This window comes from Dendrobium catenatum, unplaced genomic scaffold (genome assembly GCF_001605985.2).
Source record: "Dendrobium catenatum unplaced genomic scaffold, ASM160598v2 fragScaff_scaffold_1267, whole genome shotgun sequence".
Lineage (NCBI taxonomy): Eukaryota > Viridiplantae > Streptophyta > Magnoliopsida > Asparagales > Orchidaceae > Dendrobium > Dendrobium catenatum.
In genome coordinates, this window is record NW_021319729.1 from 39,207 (window position 1) to 55,152 (window position 15,946).

Sequence of the window (15,946 nt, forward strand, 5' to 3'; positions counted from 1 at the left end):
TATATATATTTTTTTTTTTCTGTTAAAGGGGTCAAAAGTTTCTAAAGGATCTAGGGCTTGGGGATGTCAACCACACATCAAAGGCTCTGAGTAGCGAAGATATATTTTTTTATTCTGTTATAGAGGTCAATAGTTTCTAAAGGATCTAGGGCTTGGGGATGTCAACCACACATCAAAGGCTCTGAGTAGCGAAGAATTTTATCTCACCCGGTCAGTCCAAGCGCTCCAAGTTGCTGTCCAAAGTTCCAAGTTGCTGTCCATGTTGTTGTCCAAGCTCCAAAGTTGTTGTCCAAGTTCTAAAGTTGTTGTCCAAGCTCCGCTATGGTCTCCAAACTGCTCTTTGAAAACTTCCTTGACCTCTACGAACTCACCAGAGTTGAAAGAGGGAGGAATAGAAGCCTTGCACAGCAGGTCTTCAATCTCCAAACACTTGAGAGGCTCTTCTACTTCTCTCTCCCTCCACTCGACAAAGAGAAGACATCACCGACTTTGGATGATCCAATGACTAAGGGTGACGAAACTCCTAGATGATCGGGTTGAGGGCCTGAATGAGGTCAGACAGGAGTTCCGTGCAGACGGGAGGTCGCATGAGCAAGGGTTCTGCACGAACAATTTCATGTGAAGGAGCTTGATGCGGGCAAGGTCGGTGGATGGGTATTTCTCGGACATAAGCCGCACGCAAGCAAGGCCTCCCAGACTCCTCTCTCTCTCTCTCTCTCTCTCTCTCTCTCTTGGGAATTATAATTATCAGCAAATGTCAAAAAGTTCGTTATCTTCACAAGCATTGTCTCCTACTTTAAAGTCCTCTTCATCACCCTCATACTCATTCTCAATAGTAACATCGTTATGTTTAAATGAAGATTCATTCTCTTTTCCTTTAGATCTCTCTCGAATGTTGTAGATTTTATCATAAATATTAATAACTTTTTAGCAACACTTTTCCAAGTTAAATATTCCTCTTTAGCAATAAAGTCATTTTATTCATTAGACTCATCATCTAATTTTCCTGTTAGCCACTCATTTGCATCATCTATCTCGGTCAAAGAAATAGGAACAATCACATCATGATGCTTGTATCTCCGAATCAATGTTCTATTATATTTTACATAAACTAAATCCTTTAAGCAGCCACAATCCCATTCTTTTAATTTACAGACCTTAGTTCCCTTTGAAATTTTGAGGCAATTTTCTTAATGGAGCCAAGAAGTGGATGGGATTTTAGAACCCCAAGCCCAACCTTTTGAGCAACACTTGTTAATGCCATTACAATTTTTTCAATTTTGTTTTGCAACTAAGTTTTGTATGCAACTTATGCGACAATTTCAAATTAATAAAATCTGAGCAGTTGAATGCAAACTTCTAAATGAGTTTTTTTTCTTTTTTGAGCATGGATTATTATTGTGGCTATAACACGTTTTATTGGATTTTGATTAGATCTAAAATAAGTCCTGCAATGCAACGTAGAATTCGATTAGATCTAAATAAGTCTGCAATGCAATTAAGTTGGGAATAAATTTAATGGCTTATAAGTATGTTGATGTTGGTCATAATAGTAAAGAAGTTGACTCTTAGGTTATTATTTGGTGCTTCCACTTTTCAGATCTACCTTCACTAAGGGTGTCCAACTTTATAATAGATCCATTGATTTTCAACCCCATCATCTGATATAGATCACGTAGATCCTTCTGCTATCGGTGGATTTAGTCGCAAATTCATTAATTTTGCCTTCTCCATTCAAATCCACCTATCTCCTATATCTATTCTTCCACTATCAAATCTAACATCATCAAGTCCTCTACTATGATGCACCGACACTTCTCCTCAAAGAGGCGTGCAGTGTCTGACACGTATCCGACACGACACTCATCTAAGACTCCTCCGACACGTGTCGGACACGCCTAAAATGTGTCTGATTAGAAAAATATTAAATAGAAATTGGTCACACGTGTCCGACACGCGTATCTTAAATATTTTATGAAATTTTTAAAATATAATTTCTTGTATTTGGAGGGATTTAAACAAAATTTCTTATTTCCTATCCACAACTCCAATCAACGTCTACACTTAATACCCATTCATCGAATATTCTCATTTTCATTTCTCTTTGGCAGTGAAGGTATTTTCATCTCCTCTTTAGGTGCCTGATAAACTGCATCTAGGTTTTATTCTCGACATCCTAATATTAATCATTTTAAGCACAAATTCTAGTTAAATGACTTATTATTTTTAAAATTAAACTTATTTAATTTTTTACACTATTTTTTAAATATAAAAACTATAATACCGTGTCCAACCCGTGTCCGTGTCCTATATTTTCAATAATTGATGTGTCCTGTGTCCGTGTCGTGTTGTATCCGTGTTGCCGTGTCCGTGTTTGTGCATCATAGGTCCTCTACTAACATCCACTTTCTGCATTTTGTCACTGCCTGACATTACTTCATATCTCGAACATAGATTTGTGTCTTTGTCACTCTTTGGCACCCAACATCTATGGGGCTTCCCACCACCAGGTTGCATCAATCCTTACTACACTACCAAGATTTGGACTCCCCCAGCCAGATCTAAAATTTCCTTTAGACCTCCAACCATTTGCTAGATTCCACTTGTTCAAGTCTTGCTTGAACTCGCAAGCACCAACGACCAGTGCTTCCACTTGATCTTGCTCAGTTTGTTGGACCATGAGAGCAAGGCCGTTGTGAAGGGATGAGTAACATTAGGATAAATTTAATGGATGTGTTAGTGCATTAGTGCATTTATTATCATAGGTGGTCTCCCTGGGACGCGAGGAGAGGGAAGATCCGTTAATTCCGGTTGAAGAAGATTTTTGAATTCTCGTTTGCGGTTTTTCCGCTCAACGTTCATGGCATCGGAGGATCACCGGACTCTGGCTTCCGGTGTTCCAGCCAACCTCCGCCAATCTCTGGCATCATCAAGAAAGATCTTGCGACAGTTTGATTCATCTCCGCCTGCCTTTGGAGACGTTGTTCATGAGAAGGAAAATATGTTTCGTTTTAATAAAGAAAGGCCTTTGATCATCAAGAAAGGAGCTTTTGAAGAAAAAAAGAAGATCGTTGAATGTATTGGAAAAGGTAAACAAATTCTCTATGAAGATCCCAGTTTGAAATCTTTCTGTAAACAAGGAACAATTCAACAAAAGGTTAATCTGATCCAAACAGAGGATTGTAATCAATCTTTTTGTATAAATGCGCCAGAAGGGGTTAAGAAGTTTTTGAATGAGGATCAGAATGTCAATCAGATGGCGGTTGATCTGGTTTCAGAAGAAGTTAATAAGATGTCAAAAGAACATGAAGTAGTGGACAAGACTATTCGAAGCTCTGATCTGTTCATAGTAAGGGAATGTGAATCTGGAGATATAGGGAATTGCATTCAAGGAAACAATGTGGTTGATCCAAAGCCTGCTACTAAAAAACAGGGTCTGAATGCTTTGAAGAAGAAGGACAACATTAAAGTATCTGAAATTGATTTCGGAAGCAATTTTGTTAAAGAAGACGGATCTGTCAAACTTCATGTGGGAAAAGAGATTGATAACTCTAATAGATTGAAAAAGTCTCTGGTTATAAAAGTATTTGGTAACAACATTCCCTTCAATGTCATTAGCATTGAGTTAAGGAGACAGTGGTCAAGATTTGAAAAATTTCACTTAACCCAACTAGGCCTAGGTTGGGTGCTTTGTGCCTTTGAGAATCAGGAAGCTCTTGAAGAAATAATGGTTTCAGGTCCCTGGTACGTCAATGGGAACATAGTGGGAATGGAGAGATGGTCAGCAACTTTCTCACCTAATTCACTTCAAGGTCTTACAGCCACAATATGGATCCGGTTGCCAAACCTTCCACTTCATTGCTGGGACGAAGTGAACATATGCAGAATTGCTTCCATGGTGGGAATCCCTTATTTGATTGATGGCAACATGTTCCAGTGGTCCATAAGAGAGTTCGCAAGAGTCTGCGTGAGAATCAAACTAGATGAGAAGCTACCCATGGGAGTTTGGGTTGAAGGAGAGCTGGGAAAGTTTTATCAAAACATTGAATACGAAAGGCTACCTACATTTTGCTTCATTTGTGGTAAGATAGGGCACTTAAGGGAGGAATGTTTGAAGAATGCTTCAGCAAATGAACCGATTCCAGGAAAAGAATACTCAATCAGTGCAGGATTAGAAGAAACTGGAGAGGTCAGGGAAATCTGCCTAAAAGAGGGTCAAACTGATAATGGGAAAAAAGATATTGATAGAGAAGGTTATGGTCCTTGGATTAAGGTGGACTACAATACTAAGAAGATCAATAAAAAATTTCCTGGGATCAAGGAAAATACAAAAGCTAAATCTACCGTAGAAGGTTTCTCTAAGCTGTCATAACAAACAATTCTAGCAGGGAGTCTGTTGGGAATTTTCTGTTAAAACAAATTGATTCTAGTATGAATCATAAAACAAGTGAAGAGGTTAATAATTCTGCTAATATTGTAGATTTCTGCTGCAACGTGGATGTTATAAGACCTGAAAAGGTTTCGGAGATCAAAATTCCAGATTCTACCAATAAATTTGAAATTCTGAGTAACATAGCAGAGGAAGGAGAAATAATAGAGGATTGTTTAAATCCAAAAGAACATGAAGAATCTCAAACAGAGGCAGCTATTAGGGTTTCTAAAGCTATTGAAGGTAATTCATCTACGGTAAAGAAGAAAGGCACAAAGCAGTTAAAGAACATGGGACCTATCAGCCTGAAGACAAGGGGAAGGAAAAATGAAGAAGTTGCTAAGGAGAAAGGGGGAAGTATTTCCCCATTGATCCACAAATGAATTCCTTATTATTTTGGAATTGTAGAGGAGCTAAGAAAAAAAAGGCTTCTCTCTACCTCAAGGAGGTGGTTAAAGATCAAAATGTTATTTTTGTTGGGCTTTTGGAGACTAAACTAGTCACTATTGAGAATAAAGATGTGGAAAATATGATTGGAAATGGGTGGAATTACAGCTTTGTGCCTTCTGCTGGATTATCTGGAGGCATCCTGGTTATGTGGAGAAGCAGTCAAGCTAAATTTAATTTGATTGAGTTTTCTTCTCAATTCATTTTAGGTGATTTGGAGATCAAGAACAAAGGAAATTGGAGAGTAGCTACTATTTTTGGTAGCAAAGAAGTGCACAATAGAAGGTTGCTTTGGAATGGCTTGGAAAAACACATCACCAATGATTGGCCTTTGGTGTTTGGTGGAGATTTCAATTGTCTTTTGGCTAAAGAAGACAAGATTGGTGGCAGAAAATTTACATTCTTTATAGGACCGAGAAAAATGAAATACTTTATGACAGCAAATGATCTTCATGAGCTGAACTTTATGGGTCCTAGATTAACATGGAGCCATAATAAGAAAGGTAATGAGAGGATCATGGAAAGATTAGACCGAATTCTGGTCAATGCTGCTGCAATGAACTGCAATCAATATATGGTTACAAAACATCTTCCTAGAATAGCGTCAGATCACTGTCCTATTCTACTCCATACTTGTTTTTCCTTCAAACATCAAGAGATCTATCAAATTCGAGGATATGTGGGCTTCATATCCGGCTTCATATGCTATAGTGAAAAATTCATGGATGAGAAGAGACCCAGGATCTCCTGCATAAATTCTGAATTATAAATTCAAAAGAACTCTCAAATCATTATTCTTTTGGAATAAGGCAAAGCACAAAGAATTAAATCACATGAAGGACTTGCTCAAAGAAGAAATTCTTATGATCCAAACTAAAGAAGCGGAAGTTGGTATGCTTTCAATGGATGAATATTCAATCCTGAAATTTAAAATCAGTGAGCTCAACTCTACTTTGGCCAGGTTAAACACATGGTGGAGACAAAGATCCAAAGTTAAATGGATAGAAGAAGGAGACCAGAATTCAAAATTCTTTCACTCTATGGCAAGTGCTAGAAAGAACAGTAATCTTATTCATTGCATCAAGGATGGCAATGGAAATCTAGTGGATAATCAAAATCAAATTGATGACACTTTGGTTCAATACTTCGAAAATAAATGGCGAGATAGAAGGTGTTTGCTTGAAGGCTGGCCGAATAAACAACTGTTTTGGATGAGGATGATAAAATAAGCTTAAACAGAGAATTCAGTTTTTAAGAAGTTGAAAATGCTATCAAAAATACAACGGGAGGTTCTTCTCCAGGTGAAGACGGTATTACTTATTCCTTTCTTAAACATTATTGGCATATTATAAAAATTGATTTTTGGGAAGCTATAAAGAAATTTCTTCAAACCGGTAATATGAATAAGGATTGGAAGAGAACGTTGATTGTTCTTATTCCAAAAATCAACAATCCAAAATCTGCTGATAGCTATAGGCCAATTAGCCTGTGTAACACGGTTTATAAAATTGCAACCAAAATTCTTCTCAACAGAATGGAAGGTATTATCCCGAAACTTATATCACTTGAACAAGCAGCCTTTCTTAAAGGAAGATCTCTTCAAGATCATATTTTGATTGCTAATGAACTTATTCATAAGTTCAGATTCTCAAAAGCCTATAAAGGGCTTGTGTCTATCAAATTAGACATGAAGCAAGCATATGAAACTATGGGATGGCCTACTCTTAAAAATATTCTTAAATATTTTGAGTTCCCTGATTTTTTCTCTATGCTTATTTTAGAATGTGTACAGAATCCTACATTTTTGATTTTAATTAATGGAACTCCTTCCAAATGGATCAAAGCCAGATGTGGTTTTAGACAAGGGTGCCCCTTATCTCCTTGTCTTTTTATTTTATGCTCTCAGCTCCTCTCCAATGCCATTAATGAAAAAGATGATTTTGGTATTCGGGTTAGCAGCATCAGCCCAAGAATCACGCACTTATTATATGCTGACGACATTATCTTTTTTGCTGAAGCTAAAATAAAAAATGTTAGAACAATAAAAGGGATTGTAAACACTTACTGTGACTGGACTGGTCAGAAGGTGAACACAAATAAAACAAGCATGTTGTTTGGAAAAGCAGTCAACATCGTGAAGAGGAAGAAAATCAAAAGAATAATGGGTTTCAAAGAAGTAAAGGAATTCAATTACTTGGGATCAAAATTGTCTGTTAAAAGGCTATCAAAGTCAGATTTCCAATTCATGTTGGATAAAATTATGAAGAAACTTAACAATTGGGGTACCAGATTTTTCTCATTATCAGGAAAAATCACAATGGCTAAGTATGTCATTCTTTCAATCCCTTCTTTCCATTCTACTGTATCTTTAGTGCCGAAATCTATTATTAAAGAGGTGGAGAGGATTTGCCATAATTTTATATGGAACAAATCAAATGAAAATCTGGGAATGCATTATGTTTGCTGGAAGAAATTATGTGATCCTTATGAACAAGGCGGTAGAGGGATTCAATCCTGTTTGAGCAAAACAGGTCCATTAAGAGCTAAATTAGCTTGGAAATATATGAAGGATCATGATTCTTTATTGCATAAATATCTATTCCCAAAATATGGTTCTTGTTGGAAAGCAGAAAACAGGAACAAATCAATTTCTACAGCATGGAAAATTATCAAAGATGGCAGCAAATCATTGAAAGATATTGTGAGTTGGAATGTCTCAAATGGTCATTCAATTGATGTTTTTGAAGACATTTGGATTTGGGATAAAAGCTTAAACAAATGGCCTACATTTGTTAACACTCACGAAATCGGTAATGATGCTATTAAAGTGGATTGTTTGATTTCTGATAATCAATGGAGCATTACAGATCTTAAGAAATACTTTGGTAAAGATCTGATGGATTTAATTCTAAATATTAATATAAATCCAGATCTAATTGAAGATCAATTTGAACTCATACACATGGAATCTGGAAGGACAATTACTTAGATGGCTGCTAATCAAAAAGAAGACAAATCAAACGACAATGCTCAATGGATGTGGTTGAAAAAAATTAAACTTTGTGCAAGAGTAAACAATTTCTGGTGGAGAGTCATGAACAACGCCTTGCCAACTAATGGTTTTCTAACTCACATAAGGATTCATACGGAAGTTAACTGTCCTAAAAACTGTAATGAGGAGGAGAATATTAGCCATCTAATTTGCAAATGTAAAAAGATTGTGGATGTTGTTCATCATTTGAATGAATGGGGATTTTGCATTCCTCTGTTTGGAAATAAAGAAGAAATGTATAAATGGCTTTCCAAACAAAACTCTTTTATCTCTACTTTAATTTGCAATGCAGTTTATCTTAGTTGGAAGGATAGAAATAATATTGTACATGGGAAGAAGGAAAGAAGTTCTATCTACATAGCTTCTGAAGCGGTGAGTTATCTAGGAGTTCTTAATACTCCAAAATATATCAAAACGGGTAGGTTGAGTACCAATCAGCAATTGCTGTATGAAAACCGTTGGTATTCTCCTCCACCCAACTGGATCAAGGTGAATGTAGATGCTACATTATATCATTCTTATAAAGGAGGTATTGGAGGAGTGGCTAGAAACTACAAAGGAAGATTTATAGCAGCTTATGGCATATCAAAGTTTCATTGGGATATTACTAGTTTGGAATATCAAGCCATAGCTTCTGTCAAAGAAATGCTAAAGAATCGGATGCATGGATTTCAAGGAATTATCATAGAGAGCGACAACATGAATGTGATAAAGCTTATTCATAAATCTTTCAAGAAAGGAGGCCAAGGTATGGAAAAATTCTCATTTGTGGATAATTTTTATTATGTAATTTTCAATCATGTCAATAGGAGTTGTAATAAGTTAGCGGATATATGTGCTAACTTTGGAGTTTTTTCTTCTTTCTTTTGGGATGATTTAGTCCTTGACGAGGTTCCTTCTTCATTTATCAATATTTTGAAGAAGGAATCTATAGCTTGTACTCGGTAGGGACTCTCTTTGTTCCTTGCTTTCTCTTTTATATTAATTGCTATTTGCTTTTTTCAAAAAAAAAATAGTTCAGAGGTAGGTGGTGTTTATTAGGTTACTATTAATTGCTTATAGAGTTATTAGAAGTCTGTAAATACTCCTCTTTTTGGAGATTAGGGCAAACAAAATTGTAGAAGGTAATGTGTTCAAGCCTATGATACACCGACACTTCTTTTAAAGAGGTATATAGTGTTTGACATGCAAAAAATGTGTCCAATTTAAATAATATTAAAAATTAATTTGACATTCGTGCTTGACACACATTTTAAATATTTTATAAATTTTTTAAAACATTTTTTTGTACTTCAAAATTATGTTTATTAAAAAATAAAAACTAAATTTTTTATTTACTCTCCATAGCCCCAAATCAATCGCCCTCACTCAATATCCTATTCCCAGGCATTTTCATCTTCATTTTTCTTTACCGGGTTACAGCTAGTGTTTCACAACAACGCATGATGTCATCTTTATGATATTTGTTATAACATCAATGTTTTAAAATCATCTCAGTATTGAAGTGAAGTCTAATATTGTTTTGACATTGACACACGACACCAACAATTTTAATATCCACAATCACACCCTCATGCCATCTTGACATCTCATCTTTGTCCAACGTCATCTCAACATCAATGACCGACGGCTGACTCTCTCTCCATATCAATGCCCTTGCACGACATAGATGCTCGACTTTTGATAGCATTGTCAACTCCCTCTCGTTGCCTAACATGATCTCCACGCTCGACTTTTGACATTCTAATATTAATCATTTAAGCACGAATTTTAGTTAAATGACATATTATTTCTTAATTATCCTTAATATTATATACTTATTCAATTTTTATCCGCTATTTTTAAGACATAAAAATTATAGTACCATCTCCAACTCGTATCATTGTCCTATATTTTTAATAATTGACGTGCCCCGTGTTTGTGTGTATAGGCTTTGGCTCATCTCCCTCTCCTCCTAATTGCTCTGGGGATTTGCATGCATTCGCCTTTCTAATGGCCCATCCTTTCTCCTTCATCAATACTTATAGTTTCAGACAAACCTTAAGTTGACCTCGTTATCCTGAATTTGCAATTATTTTTCTTTTTTGATAAATTTTCTAGTTAGTTTCATAACAATTTTACATCATTTTAAGCCTAGGTTACATTAACATCCATTCGTTGTTATAGGTTTATGCTGGTTGGCCTAATAAAATCTCTTTTTTCTTTGGCCGACTTAATGCACATCAATATTGTTGATAGTTGCCAGGGTGAAAACCATCTGTCTCTTGCTGTAACGGAGAGCTTGGATTCTATGGATTGCCTTGGGTACCAAATTTTATTTTTCCTATTGATTTTTTGAATTCCTCTTAGGGCACTTGACTCTAGTCGGAAGTTTGATCCTTAAACTTTAGATTACTTATTCAGACCTAGTCTCTCTTGCTAACCTAACCATTTCCTATAGTGAATTGCCCGGGCTTGGAAATGGATGAAAGGTTTTGAGCATACTAAAGATCCAAGACTGCAATTATTGAGTTGTTAGACCTTTGACCTTGTGACCTGATCTAAGATAGTTGTTTTCACCATTACAGCCTATTCCTTCTTGCCAACCACACAGAATCAATCTCATATGACTGTTGGACAGTTTTTTGCAAGACCTGAAGCCTTTGAGTGGACTCTTACATACTGAAATTTGGGCTACAATTTTCAGACCTGCTAGAAATCATTATTATTTATCAGATTACATATATTTGAGCCTATTCTGTACTTAGATATATTTTGAGAAACTTGATTGTTTCTTAGATGGGTAATGCCACAGCAATTGCAGCTGCTTTTGGTGGAGCTTTGCACCCTGGAATGAGCGGTCTTAATGGACGTAGTACTATCTTATTAACTAACTTAAATCCTGAGGTAAGGCCCTGAACCCCTTATTTGCATATATTTCTCATTTTATATTTGAAAACTGCTTTAACCCTCTGGTTGAATTATGCCTGCAGAAAATTGACGAGGACAAGCTTTTTAACTTATTTTCCATGTATGGAAACATTGTGAGAATTAAGCTACTAAGAAACAAACCAGACCATGCACTTGTACAGATGGCAGACGGGAATCAAGCTGAGTTAGCTTTGCGCTTCTTGAAGGTTCAATTGTCTTAAGCCCCTTTTGTTTAGCTATTTTTTAATAATAGTCTTTAAGGAGAAATTTGGTGAACTTAAATTTGGTTGGAGTGGACTTTATAATTATTATTAGATTTACCTTGGGATAAGTGCAATAGACATTTTGATTGGCTAGTCATAGATTGTATTCACTTGAAAGCAAATCCAATACTGATAAGTCCTATTCTAAATTTGGATAAGAAAAATTAAATTTTACTCATTATTTTACCTATGGTTTTTCTTGGTACTTAAAACAATCTATTGCTATAGTTTGCAGTATTAATCATTCAAAATGTAGCACCTTGTGCTATTTTTCCACTAATTCTATTGCTCGGCTGTTTCTGCTGTTTATTTAAACCAGTATTGCACAATCTATTATTTTCTGTTTGACGTAATAAATTTTGAAATGAATATTAAGAGTTTTATGTTGTATTATATCTAAGAGAAGTTTATGTCTCATAAGAATATAATTTCTCCATAGCACATCCATTTGCTTGCACAGTAAGCTCATTCTACGAAAGAGCTTTTAATTTTAAAATTTGGCACTATTTTGATGTGCCCAAGTAGTGGTAGACAAGCTCCTTACATGTTTTCAAGATCACATGTGTAGTGCATGACATGCTTCCTATATGTTGTCCGTGTGCTTTATTAAAAAAAAAAAACAATGAATAAATAACACATCTATCAGACATGAATGCTATGAATGAAGTGAAATAAAGATGATGATGAGAATGGCATAATTGGGTTGTAAAGATAAATAAGAGAAAGAGAAAATGGAAATATTAAATGTTAATAATTGATTTGTTTAGATTTCCTTATAATGTTTATATTTTTATTTGTTTTAATAGCAGAACTAAACTTATGATTATTTAAATTTGATCACAACATTTTATGATTAACCCTAAATTATCGCAATTACTACACCATTGAATTATAGCTAGCAATATTGATGATTTTTGACAAGTATGGTTATTAGTAATTTTGGTCTTCATAAGTGTTTATAATTTGAATCCAATCCAGGGAGCAATGTTGTTTGGCAAGAATTTGGAACTAACTTCCTCCAAGTATCCTAACATCACTCCTACACCTGACACCCGTGAGTTTGCCGGATCCAACCTCAATCGATTTAACAACAGTACAATTAAGAACTACCGACATTGTTGCGCCCCAACGAGGATGATTCACGTATCCGCTCTCCCTTTAGACTGTAGAGAGGATGAGATCTATGCTCACCTACTAGAGCATGGCACTATAATGAACACTAAGCTGATAGAGGTGAATGGTAAGAGGCAAGCCTTGGTTCTTTTTGAGAATGAGCAGGAGGCAACAGAGGCTCTGGTTTGCAAGCATGGAAGCTCCATACGTGGATCCATTATCAGGATTGCCTTCTCCCAAATGCAGGCTATCTGAATAAAACCCTAGAAAGGATGTGATCTGCTTTGCTTGCCCCTACATAATGGATGCTTTGGATTTGGAGTAGAGTGTAAAGTTATGGTCTTCCTGTATAGCTAGTAATGTCTATATTGGTTTTTACCATTATTGGATGTAATGCAAATAGCTCCTTAAAAAATTGGATATATTTTAGAAGCTCCTTGCAACATTTTATTAGACTGAAAGGCAATGTGATTCTAAATACACTTCTGATGCTCCACTCTAAATGAATATCCCTTCCATTATCATCGACAAAGTGGTAGGACATTTAGTAAGCCCTCATATTTTACACACCTCTCCGTCTCATGCTTTATATAGTAAAACGAAAATGATTTATCCAACATTTTTATGGTATGGTGTTATTTATATTCACTCTGTTAACATTATGCTCATAGTATTCTTTACTTTTCTTTTAATGCTTCATCTTTTATCTGAGTTGGGAATCATAGATGTAATGCTTTTCAATATCTACATCCACAATTTCAAAATGTCTTTTCGCTCGACATATCAAATATTTTGCATCTTTTTTATTTTATTGAATGAATCATTTGTGATGTTTAATAGGCGTTACAAAATGCAATCTCCTTGATGATATTGTAAGCTGCGTAAGCACATAAATAAGTTGTGCTTGGCCAACAAACATTTAGACGAAATTGAAGTGTGTTTATGATGATCCCTATATATATAGTCTTATTTTTTATGTATGCCCTTCTATTATATGACATGGTGTTACCAATGAGGTGCATGCAAGTCATTGCTAGCATCAACGATACCTACTATCACAACTACAATTGATGTCCATCATTGTTAACAATGATCATGTTCATGGTTGTTAATAAGGCAATGTTTGTCATCACCAACGCCAAAGTTTGTTACCGCAAATGGGTTGACCCCAACAATTGCCAATAAGGATCATAATTGTAATGCAATTGTTCCCTCTCTCAAGTGGTACTTATAGATATTAAGAGAGAGAAGTTTTGAGCGGTTCTAGAGCGAGAAGTGTTGTAATTCAATTTTTTTTGTCCTATTTTTTCGCGGGACCTCTAGTATGATGGAAGAAGGCCGCTGGCATTCGCCGACTGTCATCTCTTTTGTTAATCCTCAAGTATCTTCAAAGGATTTTAGCTCTTCACTGTGGAATGGAGGCATTAAGAATAATATGTTGATACCCGATGAAAAAGTACGTTTAAAAAATTATTCTCTTGTTATTAGAGAAGGATTTCATCCTCCTATTCAGCAAAATGCCCTAGTTGAAGGAAAAGGTAAGATGATTGCTGAAGATTCCAAGGTTTCAAAGGATAACTCACGTATGAAGATTCATAATCCAAAGATGAATGACTTTGAAGCTTCTTCATTGGTTTTGAATTTAAAAGTTAGCATATTTATGTTTGGTAATTCTTCAAACACTAATTTGCCTGTGATTGGGAATTTATCTCATAAATTTGATGACTCCTCTTCTGGAATAAATCATGTTGATGCTAATATTGCTGATAATCATGTTGAACATTGTTAGAAAAATCAAAACAGTGGTTCGGCGAATTTAGTTAATTCATTGCATATTCACAACTCTGCTAATTCAATGGAATATTTGTCCCCATATTAGAATTAATCCTAATTTTGTCTCTATCGAGATATCAGATGATGGGATTGTAATTAAACTTAATTCTGAGAATGAAAGTGCAAATGCTCAAGTTTTGAAAAATTCGTTGGTTGTGAAAGTATTGGGTAAAAATGTTCCATTTCCTTGTTGTAGTATGGAATTAAGGAGACAATGGAGTAAATTTGGAGGATTTTGTTTAACATCATTGGGTTTATATTGGATTTTATGTTTCTTCCAGTCTAATGAAGCTATGGATGGAGTTTTGAGTGGAGGATCGTGGTATGTGGGTGGGCATATAGTTGGAATTGATAAATGGACACCTATGTTTTCACTATTATTATTAAAAGGTTTATCATCGCCAGTTTTGATACGTCTTCCCCATATGCCTTTGCAATGTTGGAATGAAGTGAATATTACAAAAATTGCTTCAAGGGTTGGTACACCGATGTTACTTGATGGAAAAATATTCAAATGGGGGAGAAGGGAATTTGCTAGAATTTGTGTGAGAATCAACCTAGATTCTAAATTGTCGGGAGGTATTTGGGTGGAAGGAATGTGTGTTAGATTTTACTAAAATATTTAATATGAGAAAATTTCTTCATTTTGTTTCAATTGTGGTAAGATTGGTCACGAGATTAATTCATGTCCTAAAGTTTTAGCTCATGCTAAAAAGAGTATTGCTAGCAAATCCAATAGTAAGAATTGTTCCATTCATACTTCTGATATTCCTGAGAAGAATGGTAGTAATCCAAATAAAGTCCCACATGAGGATTGTGAGTATGGGCCTTGGATCCATATTAAGTTTCAAAATAATAGAGGAAGAGCCTTTAGAAATCAAGATCTTAATAAGAGGGGGATGAATAAATCTTTTGTGAATCCTGACTCTCTGGTTGAGTTTAAGGAAAAGGTTGTGGAAAGTTCTACTACTAAAGTAAATTGTTGTGAAAAGAATGGGGTAGGAGATCATATTCAGAAGGAGGGAGCTTGTAAGATTGTTGTAGGTGATGGAATTCATTCTAAGATAGAGGTTGCTTTTTGTCTTTCTCTGTTTAAATCAAATAAATTTGATGCTCTGGTTGATTTTTATGAAGATAATGACTATCAAGCTGATGTTGTTCCAAGTTTTACTAATTTGTATGTTGATTTTTCTAATGTTCCCTGTAATGTTAATTGTTCTTCTATTGTTAATTATTCTGATGATGAATGATGATCAGTCTGTTATGATCGAAGAAGTCAGAAAAGTTGTTGTTATTGTTGAAAAAGCTAGTAAATTTATGGATGATGTAGAGCTTTATTTTGATGGAAATCTAGATGCTAATGTTGTTAAAACTGCTGAGAGGTTTGATAATGAAGATATTGTTGATACGAGGGGTGGTGGTATTTTATCATCTAAAAAAGTGTTGCATTGTGATGGCAATGGTGCAGTTTCTAATGCAATGAATTGTTATGTAAAAAAAATAAAAAATAAAAAATCCCCTCTCTTATAGATAATGTTGTAAGTTCTTTAAGTGGCAAACAAAAACAATCTAAAGAACTTAAATCATTAGGACCTATAGAGGATATTCCTAGGAACAGGAAAGGTGAAGTGGGTGGTAGACATGAAGTTGGGGACTTTTTCTCATCGATGTCTTAATGTCTCCCTTTTTATTTTGGAATTGTGGAAGACCCAAAAAAAGGGAGGGTTCTCTTTATCTTAGGAAGATTATGAGAGAATGATGTTATTTTCATTGGTCTGGTTGAAACTAAGTTATCTTGTATTTATAGGAGGGATGTCAATAGGATTATTGGGGAGAAATGGGATTTTTTTTATCATCCGACTTATGGCACTACTGGAGGTTTTCTTATTTTATGGAATA

At 35.2% G+C, this 15,946-nt stretch overlaps 3 protein-coding genes across 5 annotated transcripts in view; all 3 read left to right on the plus strand.

Moving 5' to 3' along the window:
* Positions 1 to 15,303, plus strand: part of LOC110115581 (polypyrimidine tract-binding protein homolog 3-like) — a 27,006-nt gene extending 11,703 nt beyond the window's left edge. Inside the window, exons 2-5 of one of the 3 annotated variants that reach the window (XM_028699374.1) lie at positions 10,707 to 10,814; positions 10,901 to 11,044; positions 12,080 to 12,487; positions 15,031 to 15,303. In XM_028699374.1, the coding sequence (XP_028555207.1) occupies positions 10,707 to 10,814; positions 10,901 to 11,044; positions 12,080 to 12,469 (642 nt within the window). In that variant the 3' untranslated portion in view covers positions 12,470 to 12,487; positions 15,031 to 15,303. Of the gene's footprint in view, positions 1 to 10,706; positions 10,815 to 10,900; positions 11,045 to 12,079; positions 12,739 to 15,030 lie in introns of those variants that run through there. The other 2 variants (XM_028699373.1, XM_028699375.1) reach the window with 2 other exon arrangements.
* Positions 4,809 to 5,645, plus strand: LOC110115583. The gene has a single exon (XM_020848847.1). It carries the CDS (start codon positions 4,809 to 4,811, stop codon positions 5,643 to 5,645), a length of 837 nt encoding a protein of 278 aa, XP_020704506.1.
* On the plus strand, positions 7,971 to 8,876 carry LOC110115584. Its single transcript, XM_020848848.1, has 2 exons — positions 7,971 to 8,676; positions 8,809 to 8,876. The coding sequence occupies exons 1-2, from the start codon at positions 7,971 to 7,973 to the stop codon at positions 8,874 to 8,876; spliced, it is 774 nt and encodes a 257-aa protein (XP_020704507.1).
* Positions 15,304 to 15,946: the final 643 nt, after the last annotated feature.

Excerpts from the sequence above, each read along its gene's own strand:
- LOC110115584 (XM_020848848.1), top strand. The coding sequence starts at position 7,971 with ATGAACAACGCCTTGCCAACTAATGGTTTTCTAACTCACATAAGGATT. Across the intron at positions 8,677-8,808 it reads TTTCAAGAAAGGAGGCCAAG|TCCTTGACGAGGTTCCTTCT; the intron begins GTATGGAAAAAT and ends GGGATGATTTAG.
- LOC110115583 (XM_020848847.1), top strand. The coding sequence starts at position 4,809 with ATGAATTCCTTATTATTTTGGAATTGTAGAGGAGCTAAGAAAAAAAAG.